Below are 19,908 nucleotides of genomic sequence, written 5' to 3'. Positions count from 1 at the left end.
TCTCGTGGTTAACATTTTGAATACCAATCATATATCAATCAATCAATCTCATAAGTTATATTAAATCGAGATGAAAAGTATTTCAACACAAAGCCTTAAATTGATAAAGAAGAATTTTAAGTTTGAAAGGTTAGCTTATTATTCCTACCGCTTGATGGTGGTTTCGTGTTATGGTAAACAACACATTTATATTTAAAATGTATATGTTGATTTAATATATGTATATACTTAAATAACTTACGAAAGTATTGTTTAATATTGTCAACTACCATGTCATCAGATAGTGGTTCTGAAAGTGAATCCAATAGAAGTGCTACGCCGAATACACAAGGTAGCCCAGAGGATACAGAAAATCGCTCAAGATCCCATTCACCTGACGGAGAAGATACCAAGGAACATGACAAGAGTTCTTCACGTCCAGGAAGCAGACAATCTAGTCGTTCTGGAAGTGGTTCTAGATCCCCATCTGGAAGCGGGGCATCAGTTAGATCAAGATCACAAAGATCTCAGAGTCCAGTAGGATCTCAAAGTCCCACAGGTTCCCATAGATCAGGTTCAGCAGCATCAAGACGATCTGGATCAGCTGGTTCTAGGCGTTCAGGTTCAGCTAGATCTGGTTCAGCTCAATCTCCAAGAGCAGAATCAGCTGCTTCCCACAGATCAGGTTCTGCTGCATCAAGAAGATCTGGGTCAGCTGCATCTAGAAGGTCTGGCTCAGCTGCCTCTAGAAGGTCTGGCTCAGCTGCCTCTAGAAGGTCTGGCTCAGCTGCCTCTAGAAGGTCTGGCTCAGCTGCCTCTAGAAGGTCTGGTTCTGTGGCTTCTGGGAGATCTCATTCACGTGCATCTAGAAGGTCAGGATCGGCCACCTCAAGAAGATCAGGATCGGCTGCTTCTAAAAGATCTGGTTCACATGATTCTAATAAATCAAGGTATTTTAATTGACCAGCAATATTTTATGGATATCTTATTATTGTTTTTTTTAGATCCAGATCTGTATCCTCTAATAAATCACATTCAGGTTCACCTTCAAGATCGCAATCTGTTGCTTCAGGTCAAGTAAAATCACAAACTTCCCAGAAATCAGGTAGCAGAAGTCCTCAATCCCAAAGATCAAGGTCAGGTTCAAGACATTCCAGAAGTTCTCAGAAATCTAGGTAGGTGCTTTTCAAGATATGTTTTATATATATTTCAAAATTGGGGTTAAATGGTTTTAGATCAAATTCAAGAGAATCACGAAGATCAGGCTCAGCTGGATCAAAGCGGTCTCATCAGTCTAGACGGTAATAGATTAAGAATCATATTTAAACAACTTGATGTGTTTAAATTTGCAGATCTACATCAGCTGCTTCTAGAAGATCAGGATCTAAAGAATCTAAAAGGTCTGGATCAAATGATTCAAAAAGATCTAGATCGAGGTCAGTTGGGTCGGGAAGAAGCGGTAGTGCTGGCTCTCATAAGTCAAATTCTAGGTAGAAATCTTTCAGAAATATGTTTTTTTAGTTTTTTTTTAGAGATTTTTAGTTTCATTTTATTATTTTTAGATCAAGGTCTAACAGTCCCAATCTTCAAATAGATGAACATGGTTCACCTAAAAGTGATCGCAGCACTTCCAAAAGGCAAAGGGACAGTTCTGAAGAGAAAGAAATTTCCAAGAAAAAAAGTAGAATATTGGATTCAGATAGTGAAGGTGAAGGACGTGAGAAAGGCAAGTAAATTCTTGTAATGATCTAGTGTTAGTTATATTCATATTATTATATGTTGAAATTCAGAAGTCAGTGCTGCCGCTATTTTCGGCGATGATGCTGATGATATCAGTGATGACAGTGATGGTGAAAAGAAAAAGGATGGTTCAGATAAAGAGGAAACCAGAAGCAGAAGTCGTAGCAAGAGCAGATCCAGGAGTAAATCCAGAAGCAGAAGCCGTAGCCGTAGCCAAGAGAGAAAATCCGGCGATGAGGAAGACCGAAGAGTGGGAGATGAGGTATATTATTAAATCATTTTTTGCAATGTAAAATTAAAATTTCTAATATTGAAGGATGAGGATAGAGAAAATGAACCTGAACCTATACCAGAAACAAGAATTGACGTAGAGGTTCCTAAAATTACTTGCGACTTGGGCCGAGACATTAACTTCGTTAAGTTGCCTAATTTCTTGTCTGTTGAGACGAGACCGTTTGATCCAGAAACGTATGAAGACGAAATAGACGAAGAGGAAACGTTAGACGAAGAAGGTAAACATTGAAAGTTGTCATTAAAAAAATTATTATCGTTTTAATAATTAAGGTCGAGCGCGTTTGAAGTTGAAAGTGGAAAACACAATCAGATGGAGAGATGTCTTGGATAAAGAGGGCAACATCAAAAAGGAATCTAATGCAAGAATAGTGCGATGGTCGGATGGATCTTACAGTTTACATCTGGGTTCAGAAATATTTGATGTATATAGGCAACCTTTGCAGGTAAAAAAAATAATGGTGAGCTTTAAGATAAAATAGAACTGTACCTTTTTTGTTTCAGGGTGATCATAACCATCTGTTTATTCGCCAAGGTACTGGTTTACAGGGTCAGGCGGTATTCCGTACGAAATTAAGCTTCAGACCACATTCGACGGAGAGTTTCACGCACAGAAAGATGACCCTATCGCTTGCCGATAGGTCGCAAAAAACATCCGGTATCAAGATTTTATCGCAAGTTGGTGCAGATCCCGATAATGATCGCGCCATTCGATTAAAGGTGATTTTTGTTGTCATGATTGTCATTTGTTATTAACTGTCAATTCTTATTTTACAGAAAGAGGAGGAAAAATTACGACAAACGGCTAGGCCCAAAACTACACGTAAAAAAAGTGATTCGGCAACAAGGTCGCATGCTGTTAGGGAGTCGTACCGAGAAGAAGACGGAAGCGATGACGAAGGCGCCATATCTCTTAACGCTATTAAAAATAAGTATAAACCAGGTTCGGCCGCAGCGAAAGTAGGCGGTGCAATTTATTCCTCTGACGAAGAAGGCTCGGACGTTGAAAGAGGGAGGAAATCTGACAAACCGAAGGCGCTTAAAGATTCGGATGATGAGAGCGGTAGCGAATAATTTTGCCCGTTGGGGTTTATTTAAGATAATCTAGTTTTTAAGACGAGTGAAATAAAATATTTTTTGTGGTCCAGACTATTATTTCACAAGAGAGTGAAAACATTTTAAGTAATGGCGGTTTTAAAAATTATTTTTAGATAAATGATTCTTTTTTGTTACAATGTTTGATAGCAGTGATATTTATTTTAAATTAATTAATTTTGTTTGTTCTACGACAACGCGTTTAATTTATAGCACTGAGGGTATGCAAAATTATAAAATAATAAAAATTACCTGAATTGTTGAAATAACTTAAATTAAAATTTTAGTTACATAAATGTATTGATTTATACACCATTAGTTTTATATTTTACTATTATTTACACTATTATATATATTTATGTTTTATTTCATAAATTTCATTTGATTGTAGATGAACGGAATAATGACCCCCAAATATTCTTTTCTTATTTTCTCAATCAATCGTCATCATCTATTATACTTTGGCAACTTTTTTAAATAAAATAATAGGTACTAGAATACTAAATAATAATAAATTAATCGGTAAACAAGAATATTTTATATATTAAGTATTTTAATTTAATTTAATTAAGTATTTAAATTTTAAATTAATTTATATATTAAGTATTTTAATACTCAAAATGCTTAAATAAACATGGAGACACTTGGAAAATTAAAAAAAACTAAATATATTGTATATCAAAATTTTCTTCTTTTTTTAACCGACTTCGAAAAAGAGGGGTTCTATGTTCGGCTATATATTTCTTTTTATGTATGTTCGCCGATTTCACCGTTATTTGTGGGTCGATTTTAAAAATTCTTTTATTCGAGAGAGTGCACATCCGAGGTGGTCCCATTAGAATCAAATCAGGATCTCTTGGGGGGAAGGGGAATCGAGGGAAACGCCCAAATCTAATTTAATATAACTGTTTGGGCACGGTACCGACTTCAAACTGATTTTTATTTACTTATTACACTACATTTTATTTTACAATTACACCACTTGACAGTCGGCCAGTATAAAGCAAAGAAGAAATACCCTTTAGTGTTGTCGGTTTTGTTTTTAGGCTTTGCACGTTGTTAGATATGACTGGTTGTCTAAGCTGCCACAAAATAATATGGGATGTACCATCTATGCCTAAAATGCTATATAATATTACACCAGTGTTACAGAAATCTATATTACATAGATAACATTTCTGAATTTCTTGTGCCGCCCTCTTAGGGATGGTTCTAAAAGTTACAAAATATATTACAGCAATCTGTAGGTAAGGAAATGTGATATAGAAACCTGTAACGGTATAATACAGAAATCTGTAATCACAAATAACATAAATATATTACAGGCATATGTATTAAAATATATCAAAAAAGATATATATCACAGTTACCTGTAATATGGAAGCCAATGCAGTTTTTTACAGAAACCTATAGATTGAATGGAGTTGAACAATAATCCAAGTTATATAAAGATGTACATTTATTTATACATAGCTATAAAACAAAGAAATATTTAAACGCTAAACTGTAATGACATGCTCTAATATTCGAGAGGGACATTTTCCGGCTTTCTATGTTGTGTCTTCATATGCGTATGTAAAGTTCCACTTTGCGAGTACGACTGATTGCATATTTTACAAGTATATGGTTTCTCTCCCGTGTGTCTTCGTATATGTCCGGTCAGAACATCTTTGCGAGCAAAACTTTCGGAGCACAGGTGGCATTTATAAGGTTTCTCTCCACTGTGCATTCTCATGTGGATTTTAAGTTTATTGCTAGCCGAAAACCTTTAAAATAAAGGTACAATTGCAATGACTATAAAATAAAATGCTTGACACTTACTTTTTAAAACACAAATTGCACTCATAGGGTTTCTCGCCAGTGTGGGTTCTTTTATGACTGATTAAATTACTAGCCTGGAAAAATGATTTACCACAAACATTGCAGTTGTATGGTTTTACTCCGGTATGCCGTCGCATGTGTATGGTCAACGCAGTAGGCGCAGAAAATCTACTGTCACATATTTTGCACGTAAATGGTTTCTCACCTACAACATGCCTCTATCTATTTCACTCAAATAAGAACATGACAACCGATAAAGTAAATTTCGGAAAAACTAAAAACAATAAAAATAATTCAATGAGTCCTTAGAAAATATTGGAGAATGAATTATTTTGTATACAGTTTCAATAAAATCTTCATTTGGAGTACACATTATCAAGCATAAATTATTAATTTTTAATTAGGGAATGGCTTCCATGCCAATATAATCATGACAAATTAAAAATTAATATAAAACTTATAATTTTCCGTTTCCCATAGCAGTTAATGAAACACTCTGCTGCTAAATCTAATGTGGAGAAATTTTGAAACAAATTAATTGACTAACCTTCGAGTTCTGTGGTCACAAAAATACAGAAGTAAATAGTTGCAAATATGACAAAATCAAAAAAAAATATATCCTGGTTACCTGTATGTATGTTTAGATGCACCTTTAAGCCATGCTTTTCAGCGAACACTTTTCCACATGTACTGCACAAATATGGTTTTTCGTTAGTATGGGTTCGTTTGTGCGATATTAGATTTGCTTTATACTTGAACATTTTGTTACATATATCACATGGGTACTTAGGAATAATTTCACTGGCGCTCTTTGACTTCTAAAAGTAAATGCTACTAATTCTGGTAAAGTAACTCGATACAACACTACTTTATATTTGAATGGTCGGCCCCCCGTATGAGTCCATAGATGCTTTTTCAAAGTATCTTTGACGGCAAAATAACGATTACAATGGGGGCATCCAAACGGTCTTTCTCCACTGTGAGTCCTGAAGTGGACTTTAAGTTTGCCACTGTGGTTAAATCTAAAATTGAGTTCAAATAGATATAACAATACTATATAGCAAACAAGTAAGTATGTACTTCTTTTGGCATATCTGACATTCAAAAGGTTTTTCTCCACTGTGAATTCTCTCATGCTGGATTAAATTAGCCGACTGTCTGAATGATTTATTGCACTCTTTACAGGAATATGGTTTTTCTCCTGTATGTACTCTGACATGGACTTTAAGAGCACCTTGTGTTCTGAAGTTCGATTGACAGAAATTACAAGTGTATGGTTTTTTCTCTAAAAATATTGCATCATGTTTTCTTCAAAAATTTAAATAACTAAAAATTTAAATACCAGAATGAGTAATCGAGTGGCTTCTTAATCCATATTTATCTGCAAACCCTTTACCACATATACTACAAAGAAATGGCCTTTCTTTAAAGTGAGTTCTCTTGTGCATATTTAATAAACTACGAAATTTAAAAGTTTTGCTGCAAATATCACAGCTATAATCCATCACAAAGTCATCTTCTGACTCTTGCTCCGTGGCAGCTGTATCTATATTATCAAATTCCACATTGTCACCCTAAAAACAACATTTAAAATTCTACTTAACATGTTCACAGTAACAACATCACATGACTAGAATCATCCGAGTCTTTATTATGTTTTTCTTTAAATATTGTCTGATTTGTTTGATCAGTTTTGGAAACATTTTCAGTTGGCTAAAATAAATAATATAAATAAATGTAGCTTAACAGCCCAAAACATTTTACTTTGTAACACATCAATTCATTGCTGTTTTGATTTTTATTATCATTTAAAAATTGGTTCTTGTGGCATTTATGTCTTTCCAAATTTTTTTGAAATTTATATGTTTTATTACATAAACTACAAATATATCTTGCTGGCTGAAATATGGTAGATTTATCATTTTCTTCTGTATCAGTATCATTCTACAAATATAAGAAATTATAATATTGTTCATGACATAACATTCAGAAACTATACTTACTTTCCTAAGTCCACTTTCTAATCTTACATCAATTAAATCACTCGAAACCAAATCTACATCTTCTGCTTTTACAGTAACACTTTTTTCAATATCATTCGCTTCAAGTTTTGCTTCTAATTTCACATCTTCTTTATTCAATAAATTTAGCAAAATGCTATTAGATCGTTCACAAGCTTTACTGAATTGAAAGGCATTATTAATTTGTTTCTGACAATTTTTACAAATGTTTTGTGGTAAACCATCATTTTTCAAAATCTAGGAAATACATCACTTCCGGAGTATGTCGTTTTATAAATCATAAATAATGTTACCTTAAGTGATGTTAAACGCATTAAGATATCTGAATAAGTTGTATTGCCATATAGCTCTTCTGACTCCAAATGGGAAAATACAGAGTTAGTGGGTATATGATCTGAAAGACATGTCCTACACAATTTTATTTGATCCATTTGCTTTTAATTCTTTATTTGTATGTTACTAGTCGCAATTAATTTGAAAATTAAAGTTTTGTTTTAGTCTTTGTTTACACATTTATTTAGGTTAGAAATTAGAATATTTTAGTTTGTTTTGCAAGAACTTTTGAATCTGTAGCCAATTGAAATCAATATATCAAATGTCATAGTTGTCAACAATAATTTAGTAAGATGACAGAATGCTTTCGGACATCTTGTTTTATATGTTTACTGCTTTGAATATTTGATATTTTTTTATTTAACTATGGGTAGATCTCGTTCAAGAAGTAGGACCCCGAAAAAGCATCATAAAACTAAGCATCACAAAAGGAGTAAGTCTAGAGACAGGTCAGAAATGAGTTCTAGTGTTCATAAACGACATAAAAGTTCAGAACGTTCAGAAAGAATTAAAGAAAAGGCTAAAATAAAGTATGTTTAAAACTATTTATTTGTTATTATTATTCCTATATATATACAATTTTAGAAAACGTACAGATTCACAGTCTTCTTCAACAAGCAGTGATACATCAGCCGATAGAATTGATAAACATATAAGTAAAAAACATAAATATAGAAAAATGGATGAAGTAGAACGATTAGCTGAAATGGAAAGGCAGAGGCGACAGCGAGAGGCTGAACAAAAACTAATAGAAGAAGAAACAGCAAAGAGGATAGAGGATTTAGTTAAGAAACGGGTTGAAGAAGAACTTGAAAAAAGACGCGATGAAATTGAAAAAGAAATCGCCAAACGGGTAGAGGAAGCAAAACGTATCATGGAGAAACAAGTGATGGAGGACTTAGAGAGAACTAAGGAGAAACAAAGGGAAGAAGAAAGGAGAAGAGAGGTAAGACTAAATTCATGTCAATTTCTAAACCTAGAATATATTTTTGTTATGATCTGATAATCATGTATCTGTACAATTTAAAATAGATATTTTTTTGCGGAATTCTACTGAGTTTTTTTTATGAGAGATTACGCTATTGAATACACACAGATTATTAATATTACACAATTTATTTTTGGTTAAATTTTTGAATGTCTACTGATGCTTTTCTCTTGTTTTTGTTTTTCTTCTGTATAGGTTTTATTCACCCCAAAATCTTTTCTCCATTATTATGAATGGAAAATCCATAAATATAATTCTTCAAAATACTCATTTAATATTATGATTTATGTTAATAACATATAATTTGAAGACAAATGGATGTTGTTACCCCTCAATTAAATATAATTAAGACAGGACAGATTTTTAAAATATCAATAACTATGTTTACCTTTACATTTCTTATATATCTGTATTATGTTATAAGTACATTGAACTAGAGTATTAACTAGAATACTTAGAGTTCATTTGTCCAATATTGTTTAGACGTAATTAGTAGATAAAGATATTTGCTTATTTTTCATACTAGTACCTAAAGTAGAAGATATAGTTAGTTGTTTTTTAATTGTTCTATTTTTATTATAAAACTGTCCTGTATTTAATTTTTTAAATAATCATTTGATTAACCTGAGGGAGTAAAATTGATGCTAAGGCTTGCTCGCTATGGATAGTTACGAATCAAAAGCAGGTAGAATGTAGATCAGACCATCTACATAAAATTTCCTCAAGTTATGTTGTAAATTATATGCCGTTAGCTGGTTATAAAGCTAAAGAGCGGCCTGCCATGCAAAGCGAGTGATCACGGAGCAACGTACGGTGGACAGCTCATCGTAGCAGGTATTATCAAACCTTTTTTTATACTCATTTTTATTTTTACCCTGCCTTTGGGGGAGACTGAGGTCTTCCTCAACATTTTTTTATTAACTGTCACAATGGTCCAAGCCTGGCTGTGAGTGCGTTGTCTGAATTTTATCATATTATTTTGGAAAATATTTTGGAGTTAAATTTGTTCATTTATTTTTCACTTTTAATGTATATTCTCGAATATATTTTTGTTATATTCTGAAGTGTTCAAACTGTTTCTAAGGGCAGTCTTTTGAAAATTAAAAATAAAGATGAGTTTTTTAGCCAGTATATAATGAGTATTAGCCAGCTTTATTTTAACTATCTTGGATAAATCCATATTTTACAGATCACTGTAATTGTTTCTGCATAGATGTATTCTTTTAAATCATAGTAGCCTGTAATAAGTTTATTTTGTTTTCGAATACTTGTGGTTTTTCTTAAAATTGGTGAGATTGTTTTGATTTTGTTCTTTTGTGTAATTTTAATTCACCAATTTCAACATTTCTTTAAAATACTTATGTTTCAAGTGCTAAACATTTATTTTTGAATACTAACAGGGAATCATGAAAATCGACTGATATAAGTTTTAAGTTATTTAAGTTGTAGAAATTGTCACGGTGATCTAGCTCTACAAATATTTGTTTAATAACATTGTATTTGGTTGCTAAATAAGGTTTTTTGTTTTTTATTGCAATTGTCTCTTTTTTATTTATTAGACATATTAATCCTTACTAATTCTATCTGCAGTATCATAATTCGAGCAACTTTACGATCTTCAAAATTTTTTTTTTTACAAAAATCAAACTCCAAATTTATTTTTCTCCCGGCCATTGTAGAATTAATATATGTATCTTCTTAAAATCTTGTCAGGCATTACCGCATAATAGATTTAATTTTACAATGGACGACAATTTGGATTGGGTGTGATTCATTTCATTTTCAAGGAACATTCCATCAATACTATATTTCATTACGTTTCCACAGTAAATATACAATGTGTTTGAGAATGAAATTTGACGATGCAGCGTACGAAAGCTGGGACCGGACTAGAAATGTATAGTGCTAACATATTAACTCCATGTCCTATTTTATAGGAGGAAGAGAGGAAAAAACATGAGGAGGTTCAGAGAATACTTGAAGAAAACCAGAGGAAAATAGAGGAAGCCCAGAAAAAATTGGTTAGTATATTTTTATCTTAGATAAGCAACATTGCATATTTACCATAAACGTGAATGCGATTTAACAGGAATGCCATATAATTACGTATTTTTCAATTATTTGCAGGCTGAAGAACGATTAGCTATGGTTGAAGAGCAACGGAAAATTGACGAGGAGCGCAGGCGGCTCGAGAAGGAACAAGAACGAAGAACGAAAGAGGAACAGAAGAAGATACTCGGAAAGAATAACTCAAGGCCAAAACTATCATTTTCACTGAAGCCAGTTTTGTAGTGTAAGTGAAAAGTGATGTATATTTGTTTTTTATTGTGGAATAAAAGAATAAACTTAAAAAAAACTATTTAAACAAATTTTAATTAGGGTTATACTTCTAAGCTGTATATATATATAAATATATAAATTAATAAATTGTTTTTGTATACGGTTTTTGTTTTTTGTATTTGCTTAAATTTTTAACAGTTAGCTGGGATATCCTTGCTCCTTGTTGTTCAATATATCCTGGGAATATCCAGAGAGCATTTCAGAAATTGGGCTTCGGTATAAAGCTATTAATTCTTGTTTAGTTTGTGTGCTGGAATCAGTAGCTGTCAGATTTTTAGCATACACTGACTGTTCCTTTCGACAACGCCTACAATAATGTGCTGGTATAAGACATTCTTAGTAACAATTATCGTGTTTCCTTACTTCCTTAATTTCTCATTTCTAATAATGCCTATGAGGTTCCTGAGGGTAGTTTTCATGTTCTCCCCGGTTTTCAACAACACCATACTGGGATCCAAATTTTCCAGTGTCTGATCTCTGTCTCTTGGGCTCTGCTTCTCCGATATATCGCAAAAGTATTCCTGCGACACGGGGATGATGCTCACGTCAAACTGCGCCTTGATATTTGCGGTTTGGTTTTGCAGGTTCTCCTTGTATATCAGTTCAAAGTTACCGGTGCCTGCATTACTGTTCCGAGCATTGTCCACAACGACTGCAATGTATTTAACTGTACAGACGCAATAAGCATAGAAAATATACCGTACCTTTAATAACATCTTCTAGAACCTCCGGACACATTTTCGCCGTTACAGGTGTAGAAGCAAACAGGGCTGGATTGGAATTGATTTCCAACAACCAGGGCTCAAAGGTTTCCGTTAACATGAAATCAGCTCCGTATATTTCGAAGCAGTTTCTTCGCTTATCTATTTTATCTCGATGAGCTATCATGGCACCGGTAATGCACTCCTTCATGCCTGGATAGATTACCTGCTGGAAAATTTTCGGGTAGCCGATATTTGAAAGATATTTTTTAAACTCCTTGGAGTCCCACATGCCGTGAGATGGGAGCAATGGGTCTCGAGAACTTTGCTGTTTATACTTGCTTTGGATCGAGTTATTGGTGAGGTGAATTGATTCATGTAATATTCTCAAGTTGAAAGTCTGTGAGCTAAATCTCAAATAACACGACCTGTAACACGATTATATATAAATGTGTTCTTAAGAATGGAGTAGTTTGATATACTTATACATCCAAATGGTTAAAGGATGTGAGCTGGTTACTAAAAACCACTGACGTATATCAAATTTCGTATCGTGTATAAGCAAAGGGCGTTCTAAAGAATATTTGATTGAATATCGATACTAATTGGTAACGAAATATTTGTACATACCGATATACTTTTGTATTACGTATCTACGATTTGGATTTTTCTTTATCACATCCAAGATGTACTGTAGGGTTCGGCAAACATGAATACCTATTCCCCTGCTGCTGTTGATAGGCTTCAGTATCCAGATATTCATGTATCCGTCCATATCAAAACAAGGAATATGCGGTCGAATCTCATTAAGGATGTAATTTGCCTTCCTTATCATACTTTTTGCCACTGAAATATAAAAGTGTTGAAATTGTCATTTCAAATATATATGAATATAATCAAAATTTGTATTTCTTAACGTTAAAAACTGCAGTAAAATAAGTGCAAATTCAAGTTATTATTGATGTGATATAAAAACAAACCAGTTTCCATGACTACGAGCCTCTCGCCCAATACCAGCTGGTTCATCGGTGCGATTTGGTTGCCAGGCGTTTGAGAGATATTTGACAGCTGTTTTTTTTGTTTTTAATTAAGGACAGGATAGTTCGATATGAAAAAAATGTATAGTTATAGAAGAAAGGGAAATACCGCCTTGGTGGTCATCTGGTATTTTTATTTATATGCATATTATTTAATGCAATATTATTTTGATAAACCTTGTCTACAAATGAGCAGCTGTTACTTAATTCCTATTTGTAATAAATGATGTATTGTATCGAAATAGATATAAATATGCCCATTTTGACTAAAACATAAATATCAGTTATTTAAATTCTATAGGTACCTTTTACCGGATTTTCTTTCGCATCAAGTTTAAAATGATTTCCTACATGCACGGTTTTATAAAATTGTTGCAAGAATTCGTTCCATTCCACTTCCATGGCCTCCTTGATGTCTTCGTCTATGTCTTGATGTTTCAGACGCTTGATGAATTTATAACATTCCGTTATGGCGAAGTAAAAGTACTTTAACTGCAATATCGTCATTATATATATAGGGATATTATTTTACCATTATATTAATGTATTTTTACTGGAATCTGGCCGGTGTAACTGACAACTTTGGTCTCTCCTGTAATGTTGGTCTTTACCAACCATTTAAGTAGAGATATAGCCGCCGTGATACCAAAATCTCTCACAAAGTGTTGGGTATCGCCGCCTTTACACAACACATAACATCTGAAAAACGAACGGTGAAAGGTATATTTTAAATTAACAGTTATCAGGTTACCTGGGATGATTGATTCTGGCCACTCCTGGAATCTGAAGCCAATAAGAATCCCGGGAAGCATAACACAAACCTTCTTTGCTAGTATAACTGTAGGAATCCCTTCGAAAGCGATTTATCATGGTGAGCTAAAATTAATTTTTCTGTGGAGGTGTTGATCGATAGGGCAGAAAAATTAGTTTTTGTTTGAGCTGTTTACCTTTTTGCTATCAGGACATTCCTTGAAAGCGTCGAATGAATGGTCCCAATAAAGGTCTACCTAAATAACAACATTTAAATCAAGATATTTTATGAAATATTTGTCGAAATGTTAGATGAGTGGAAAAAGTTATCCATGTTTATTTAAAACCGTGTTTTCTTGATTATATGACTGTTATCATGTTAACATTGTGTTCCACACAGAAAAAACTGAAATAATTGTTGAATGGGCCATTAAAGTGTGTTGGGTATGAATTCTAGCAGATAAAACGAAAACGAGTAAAACTCATTGGTTTTTAGATCTCTGACTCTTAACTAGGTTACTTTAATTAATAAAATGAGAAGGAAAACTCTGTTTCGAGTTTACAACGAATTTTACATTTTTACAAACTGCATCTTTACAATTTTGACATCATCTATAACGTGCATAGACTGTTTTATTGGAAGAATCATAAGTGTTTTTGTAAGTAGTTTTTTTGGGAACTAACAGCTTGTTCTATCACGCCATTTCTGCAGCAGTTACCGTAATAATGATAAGTTTAAATGTAATAACGAAACAAAGATGTTCCATTCCATTGTTAAAAGTCTTACATGACAAAAAAGTCAACAATGACAAACTGAAGGGAACCCTTTGTAAGATCTTATGAGAGTAAGGTCTTTCGTTGGTTTATGTACATTTAAATATTATTCCGGACCATCAATTTGGCTTCCGTAATAAACACGGAACAACAGAAAAAATATATAGATTAGTCAATAAAGTTAATAAAAACCTAAATGTTAAGAGATATTGCTCTGCTGCATTTCTCGATATCTCAAGCCTTCGGACTGCAAACAGGGTGACGTATACACTGACCTACACCCAATATATTCGGTATTCCGCAGGGCAATGTTCTTGGCCCATTGTTATATCTATTGTATACAGCTGACCTACCGATCTCAAGAAACACTACTGTTGCAACATATGCTGACTATACAGCGGTTTTATCATCACACGAGGATTCACTATCAGCTACAAGCAATATCCAATTTCATCTGTACAAAGTCAAATTATGGTTGAAAACGTGGCGTATCAAAGTAAATGAGACAAAAAATACCCATATGACATTCACCCTTTGTAGAAGAACTTGCCCTTCAGTAAACTTAGTTATTACAACGATTATTGCGTGAAAACACATTTTTTTTATAAAATTACTTCTTTTTTCAACATAATTCCCTTCAAGGGTAATAGACTGATTATAGCGACCCTCCAACTTCCTTCGATACCATTTTTCTGGTTCGATTTGTCCTTTGCTTCAAAATAGGCCTCAGTTTCGGCGATCACCTCTTCATTCGACGAAAATTTATTCCCAGCGAGCATTCTTTGGAGATATGGGAATAGGAAATAGTCGCCGGGGTCCAGATCTGGAGAATACGGTGGATGCGGAGGCAATTCGAAGCCCAATTCATGGATTTTTCACACGGTGCATGGTCTTGGTGAAGCAGTACTTTCTATTTCTGTTTTCCGGCGATTTCGTCCTTCAAACGCTCCAATTACTCTATGTAATAGTCGCTGCTGATGGTGCTTCCTTTTTCAAGGTAGTCAATGAAAATTATTCCATGCGCATCCCAAAATACAGACGCCATAACCTTGCCAGCCGACTGTTGCGTTTTCCCACGCTTTGGAGCGGGTTCATCATGTGCAGTTTACTTGGATGACCGTCGATTGGACATCGGAGTGAAATGGTGGAGCCATGTTTCATTCATTGTCACATATCGACGCAAAAACTTGGATTTTTTACGCTTGATCATCTTCAAACACTGCTCCGAATCATCAACTCGTCGTTCTTTTTGGTAAAAAGTGAGCTCGCGCGGTACCCACTTTGGATAAAGCTTTCTTTGATATGATGTACACGTTCAGTTGATATCTTTAGAGTTTCTGCTATTTTATTCAATTTCAATTTACGGCCATTCAAAATCATTTTGTGGATTTTTTAAATGTTTTCGTTGGTAACAACTTCTTTTGGGCGTCCATTGCGTTCACCGTCTTCGGTGCTCATTTCACCATGTCTAAACTTGGCATACCAATCCCTGATGGTGATTTTCCTTGGGCAGTGTCCGGAAACTCGCCATCAAGCCAAGTTTTTGCTTCAACTGTCTTTTTTTCCATCAAAAAGCAATATTTTATCAACACGCGAAATTCCTTTTTATCCATTTTTTTCACAATAACAAAAGTTGCTTCACTCAAAATGCCATAATTCACAAACTAATGATCCGACAGCTGTCAAATTTATACACGCATCTTCTGCGGCTTAGGGCTAACTAAAAAATGTATGGTTTTAATCCATAAGTAGCGCCATCTATGTGTCAAGCCGGGGACTTTTCAATTGACCTGTTTTTTATTTTTAAATGTTTTTCTTTGATTATTCTTTAATTTTTAGTGAGTTCTTCATTTATTTTTTGAAATAGGTTCAATTTTATTGTTAAAAGTATTTTATTCAGTAACATAATTATGGTTTTACCATTTTAGTGTCGGAAATGTATATGAATAAATGCAAATTCGAAAATACGAAGAAAATCGAAATTACTTTTTCCCCACCCCATTATCAAAACGTTTACATTCTCTACCTGATGATCTTTTAATAATTTCGACTTGATCAACACTTTGATACTCTCCGTTAGTTCCCTGTTCCTCAACAAATCCACCAGTTCCGCAACGTCCATCGTGTAAAACCTTCTAATATTTTGATTCATTTTCTCCCTTAAAAAAAAACAAAATAGAATAACCCAACGCCTACCTCGATACCAATATACGATCTTACTTAAAACTGGGATGGAATTTCTCCACCCATCCTCGTTTCAAGAGAGCTCTCCTGATGGCGGGATACTGTCCGTGGATTGTGAAGGTTTTCTTTTCTCTCTTAGCCTTCTCGACTTCGTCCTTAATGATCCCCAGAGGATTGTAGGCAGCTCGCGAGGCGAAACCGGATAATGTTTTTTTAGCGGCGGCATTGCTTATCGACGTTCTGTTTAAAGTGTACAATTTAAATAAAACCAATTAACGCTACCTTAATATGTTCTTGATTGTTGATGTAACACATGTGCTAAAAAGTCTCGGGTGTAACAAAGAAGACGCGTTTTTTAGAAATCAAAATTGGCTTTATTCGTCAACGTAATCTCCATCAAGAGCCACACAATCATTCCAGCGCCGCTCTAACATTTCAATACCACTTTTGTAGATCGATTTATCTTTTGCCTCAAAATAGGCCTGCCACCGCTTGCTGTCCACTCAGATGTCGATTGTTTGGATTACGGAGTGAAGTGATGGATCCATGTTTAATTCATTGTCATATAACGACGCAAACATTCCGGTTTGTTACACTTAAACATGGCCAAAACACTGCTCAGAATCATCAACACGTTCTTATTTTTGGTCAACAGTGAGCAAACGCTGTACCCACTTCGACGGGACGATTGGACGTCCACTGCGTTCTGCATCATCGGTGTCTCTCCGAACACGTTTGAAGTCAGAAAACCAACGTTTTATTGTTATTTCTGATAGAGTTGAGTCACAACACACACACACACACACATACAAGTCACACTTTTCAACCCATTGCTTCGCTTGAACGGTATTTTTCCCATCAAGAAGCCGTGTAAAATTAAAACCGAAATTGTTTTTGATTGTTTTGAAAATAATAAAAGAAGTGCCCGGGACTTTTAAGTCAATGTGTTATACATTTTGCCGAGGAAATTCCATATTAGTCAAACACGAATGAAGACAGGAAATAATAAAACACAAAATATTCTAAAGTAATACATCTATCAAAAAGTTGATGCATAGATGTCGCTAGAACCATCCTAAAACAATCTATTAGTCATGTCACATAACATGTCACTACAATCTGTTAGGCCCGGGACTTTTCAGTCAATGTGTTATACATTTTGTCGAAGAAATTCCATATTAGTCAAACAAGAATGAAGACAGGAAATAATAAAACACAAAATATTCTAAAGTAATACATCTATCAAAAAGTTGATGCATAGATGTCGCTAGAACCATCTTAATTGCAATCTATTAGTCATGTCACATAACATGTCACTAAAATCTGTTAGGCCCGGGACTTTTCAGTCAATGTGTTATACATTTTGTCGAAGAAATTCCATATTAGTCAAACAAGAATGAAGACAGGAAATAATAAAACACAAAATATTCTAAAGTAATACATCTATCAAAAAGCTGATGCATAGATGTCGCTAGAATCATCCCAATTGCAATCTATTAGTCATGTCACATAACAATTCACTACAATCTGTTAGGCCCGGGACTTTTCAGTCAATGTGTTATACATTTTGTCGAAGAAATTCCATATTAGTCAAACAAGAATGAAGACAGGAAATAATAAAACACAAAATATTCTAAAGTAATACATATATCAAAAAGCTGGTGCATAGATGTCGCTAGAACCATCCTAATTGCAATCTATTAGTCATGTCACATAACAATTCACTACAATCTGTTAGATCCGGGACTTTTCAGTCAATGTGTTATACATTTTGTCGAAGAAATTCCATATTAGTCAAACAAGAATGAAGACAGGAAATAATAAAACACAAAATATTCTAGAGTAATACATCCATCAAAAAGCCGATGCATAGATGTCGATAGACCATCCCAATTAGTCATGTCACATAAGAATTCGCTACAATCTGTTAGGCCCGGGACTTTTCAGTCAATGTGTTATACATTTTGTCGAATAAATTCCATATTAGTCAAACAAGAATGAAGACAGGAAATAATAAAACACAAAATATTCTAAAGTAATACATATATCAAAAAGCTGGTGCATAGATGTCGCTAGAACCATCCTAATTGCAATCTATTAGTCATGTCACATAACAATTCACTACAATCTGTTAGATCCGGGACTTTTCAGTCAATGTGTTATACATTTTGTCGAAGAAATTCCATATTAGTCAAACAAGAATGAAGACAGGAAATAATAAAACACAAAATATTCTAGAGTAATACATCCATCAAAAAGCCGATGCATAGATGTCGATAGACTATCCCAATTAGTCATGTCACATAAGAATTCGCTACAATCTGTTAGGCCCGGGACTTTTCAGTCAATGTGTTATACATTTTGTCGAATAAATTCCATATTAGTCAAACAAGAATGAAGACAGGAAATAATAAAACACAAAATATTCTAGAGTAATACATCCATCAAAAAGCTGATGCATAGATGTCGATAGAACCATCCCAATTAGTCATGTCACATAACAATTCACTACAATCTGTTAGCCCCGGGACTTTTCAGTCAATGTGTTATACATTTTGTCGAAAAAATTCCATATTAGTCAAACAAGAATGAAGACAGAAAATAATAAAACACAAAATATTCTAAAGTAATACATCTATCAAAAAGTTGATGCATAGATGTCGCTAGAACCATCCTAATTGCAATCTATTAGTCATGTCACATAACATTTCATTACAATCTGTCGTTGTTTAAAAGCTGATGAAAACAATCGACTAATTGCTCTACCGGTCATGATAGGAAATGACAAATGTACCAAAAATGTTTACCTTAAGTACCAACAGACATATTAGATTAATTTGTGAATTCAAGATAATTTATTCTATTTATAATATATTCTTCAAATGTACGTACAATTTGTAAGAACTGGCAACGTTGTAAATTTAAATCCCATGCCATGATTCTCCAGAATTAGGCGAAATTGTGTTTTTATTAGCCATAAAATAAATGTTATTTTTGATATACTTTGCCAATAAAATTATTTATATTATAAATATAAATATAAATATAAATAATAAAGACAAGTCTCTTGCATTACCTGTTATACAATTTTTTGGCCCCTCCGATAGTTTGTGCATTCGTTTTATTATTATTAGTTTTCTTGCTATCTATCACACTGGGACGTCTTTTTTGTGCGCCACTTCTTTTCTGGTTTTGATTTACTTTATTAGTTGAATTTTGAGTAACTCTGTCTGAATGATTACTGTTGGTAGGCGGATTGATTTTATTAGTCGTGCTGACTTTATTCCCGGGCGATTTGGCCGCATCTGGCGATTTATGTTTCTCGTACAATTTCTCAATCTCGATCCCCACGTCATCTGTCACTTCCTCAGAACCCTTTAAGGGTGACGTAGATTTGACCAGTTTGATTCCGTTTTTAAGGTTAATGAGAACTATGGCCATATCTCTGGCGACCTGAAAAATCAGGGTTATTTTTTTTTTCACCTAGTTATTCTCCATAAAACTGGTTAATTTATTATTTATTACTGACCTTCTCTAATGTTAAGTCTTTGTCATTTTCACCCTCATTTCGATCGGTTTTACTCGAGACTGAAAAATTATCCGATGGTAATTTGGAGTTGTGGATCTGAAATATAGATTTCTGTACGTTTGTATTTACACCGAACTTTCCTTACTTGAGTGATAGACATTGTTTTGTATTATGTGAAATACAGTACTGTAAATTTTGATGAATGCATTCTTCGGAAATGCTTTTATAATTTAGACATGACTGTTCTTTTTCGCATTTTCATTGTCAGACTAAAATGACGTTTAGATGACGTTTGGTTTTGAAGACGAATTCGGATTATGATAAA

The 19,908-nt window shown here is 33.8% G+C and overlaps 4 protein-coding genes across 5 annotated transcripts; 2 read left to right on the top strand and 2 right to left on the bottom strand.

Annotated features, from left to right (window-relative positions):
- The first annotated feature begins 13 nt into the window (after positions 1–13).
- Positions 14–3,152, top strand: Atu (Another transcription unit). The gene is made up of 10 exons (XM_076413073.1): positions 14–929; positions 984–1,154; positions 1,215–1,280; positions 1,332–1,469; positions 1,542–1,705; positions 1,770–1,981; positions 2,036–2,231; positions 2,284–2,456; positions 2,515–2,730; positions 2,788–3,152. Exons 1-10 carry the CDS (start codon positions 271–273, stop codon positions 3,082–3,084), a joined length of 2,292 nt encoding a protein of 763 aa, XP_076269188.1. The 5' UTR covers positions 14–270; the 3' UTR covers positions 3,085–3,152.
- A 1,394-nt stretch (positions 3,153–4,546) lies between these two features.
- LOC143201894 (uncharacterized) lies at positions 4,547–7,518 on the bottom strand. Its single transcript, XM_076413083.1, has 10 exons — positions 7,241–7,518; positions 6,930–7,184; positions 6,691–6,870; positions 6,553–6,639; positions 6,269–6,500; positions 6,007–6,211; positions 5,795–5,948; positions 5,555–5,744; positions 4,927–5,131; positions 4,547–4,871 (listed from the first exon to the last, which is right to left on the bottom strand). The coding sequence occupies exons 1-10, from the start codon at positions 7,376–7,378 to the stop codon at positions 4,625–4,627; spliced, it is 1,893 nt and encodes a 630-aa protein (XP_076269198.1). The 5' UTR covers positions 7,379–7,518; the 3' UTR covers positions 4,547–4,624.
- Positions 7,519–7,562: 44 nt separating this feature from the next.
- Positions 7,563–10,711, top strand: Arglu1 (Arginine and glutamate rich 1). Of its 2 annotated transcripts, XR_013007045.1 has the most exons (5): positions 7,563–7,810; positions 7,866–8,226; positions 9,021–9,102; positions 10,206–10,289; positions 10,396–10,624. XR_013007045.1 is itself a non-coding variant. In XM_076413113.1 (4 exons), exons 1-4 carry the CDS (start codon positions 7,647–7,649, stop codon positions 10,558–10,560), a joined length of 774 nt encoding a protein of 257 aa, XP_076269228.1. In that variant the 5' UTR covers positions 7,565–7,646; the 3' UTR covers positions 10,561–10,711. The 2 variants fall into 2 exon arrangements, 1 of the variants encoding a protein (XP_076269228.1); XM_076413113.1 differs by lacking the exon at positions 9,021–9,102 and having other exon boundaries at positions 7,565–7,810; positions 10,396–10,711.
- On the bottom strand, positions 10,623–19,851 carry LOC143201889 (tubulin glycylase 3A). Its single transcript, XM_076413072.1, has 14 exons — positions 19,729–19,851; positions 19,584–19,679; positions 19,131–19,507; positions 16,091–16,294; positions 15,897–16,029; positions 13,294–13,353; positions 13,098–13,222; positions 12,901–13,045; positions 12,652–12,838; positions 11,940–12,155; positions 11,792–11,882; positions 11,313–11,737; positions 10,972–11,260; positions 10,623–10,915 (listed from the first exon to the last, which is right to left on the bottom strand). Exons 1-14 carry the CDS (start codon positions 19,741–19,743, stop codon positions 10,747–10,749), a joined length of 2,532 nt encoding a protein of 843 aa, XP_076269187.1. The 5' UTR covers positions 19,744–19,851; the 3' UTR covers positions 10,623–10,746.
- Positions 19,852–19,908: the final 57 nt, after the last annotated feature.

Source organism: Rhynchophorus ferrugineus, unplaced genomic scaffold (genome assembly GCF_030347505.1).
Source record: "Rhynchophorus ferrugineus isolate W39M unplaced genomic scaffold, kcgeb_rfMv2 rfM9, whole genome shotgun sequence".
Lineage (NCBI taxonomy): Eukaryota > Metazoa > Arthropoda > Insecta > Coleoptera > Curculionidae > Rhynchophorus > Rhynchophorus ferrugineus.
The sequence above is the reverse complement of the archived record's forward strand: the minus strand, read 5'-3'. Positions and strand labels throughout refer to the sequence as shown.

Coding starts and splice junctions, on each gene's coding strand:
- Atu (XM_076413073.1), top strand. CDS start 271: ATGTCATCAGATAGTGGTTCTGAAAGTGAATCCAATAGAAGTGCTACG. Junction 2,232..2,283: donor GGAAACGTTAGACGAAGAAG/GTAAACATTGAA, acceptor TTAATAATTAAG/GTCGAGCGCGTTTGAAGTTG. Junction 2,731..2,787: donor ATCGCGCCATTCGATTAAAG/GTGATTTTTGTT, acceptor CTTATTTTACAG/AAAGAGGAGGAAAAATTACG.
- LOC143201894 (XM_076413083.1), bottom strand. CDS start 7,378: ATGGATCAAATAAAATTGTGTAGGACATGTCTTTCAGATCATATACCC. Junction 6,212..6,268: donor CCACTCGATTACTCATTCTG/GTATTTAAATTT, acceptor CAATATTTTTAG/AGAAAAAACCATACACTTGT. Junction 5,132..5,554: donor GCATCTAAACATACATACAG/GTAACCAGGATA, acceptor GGCATGTTGTAG/GTGAGAAACCATTTACGTGC.
- Arglu1 (XM_076413113.1), top strand. CDS start 7,647: ATGGGTAGATCTCGTTCAAGAAGTAGGACCCCGAAAAAGCATCATAAA. Junction 7,811..7,865: donor AAAGAAAAGGCTAAAATAAA/GTATGTTTAAAA, acceptor ATACAATTTTAG/AAAACGTACAGATTCACAGT. Junction 10,290..10,395: donor AGGAAGCCCAGAAAAAATTG/GTTAGTATATTT, acceptor AATTATTTGCAG/GCTGAAGAACGATTAGCTAT.
- LOC143201889 (XM_076413072.1), bottom strand. Junction 16,295..19,130: donor GCCAAAAAATTGTATAACAG/GTAATGCAAGAG, acceptor CACTTTAAACAG/AACGTCGATAAGCAATGCCG. Junction 11,883..11,939: donor CGTAATACAAAAGTATATCG/GTATGTACAAAT, acceptor AATATTCTTTAG/AACGCCCTTTGCTTATACAC.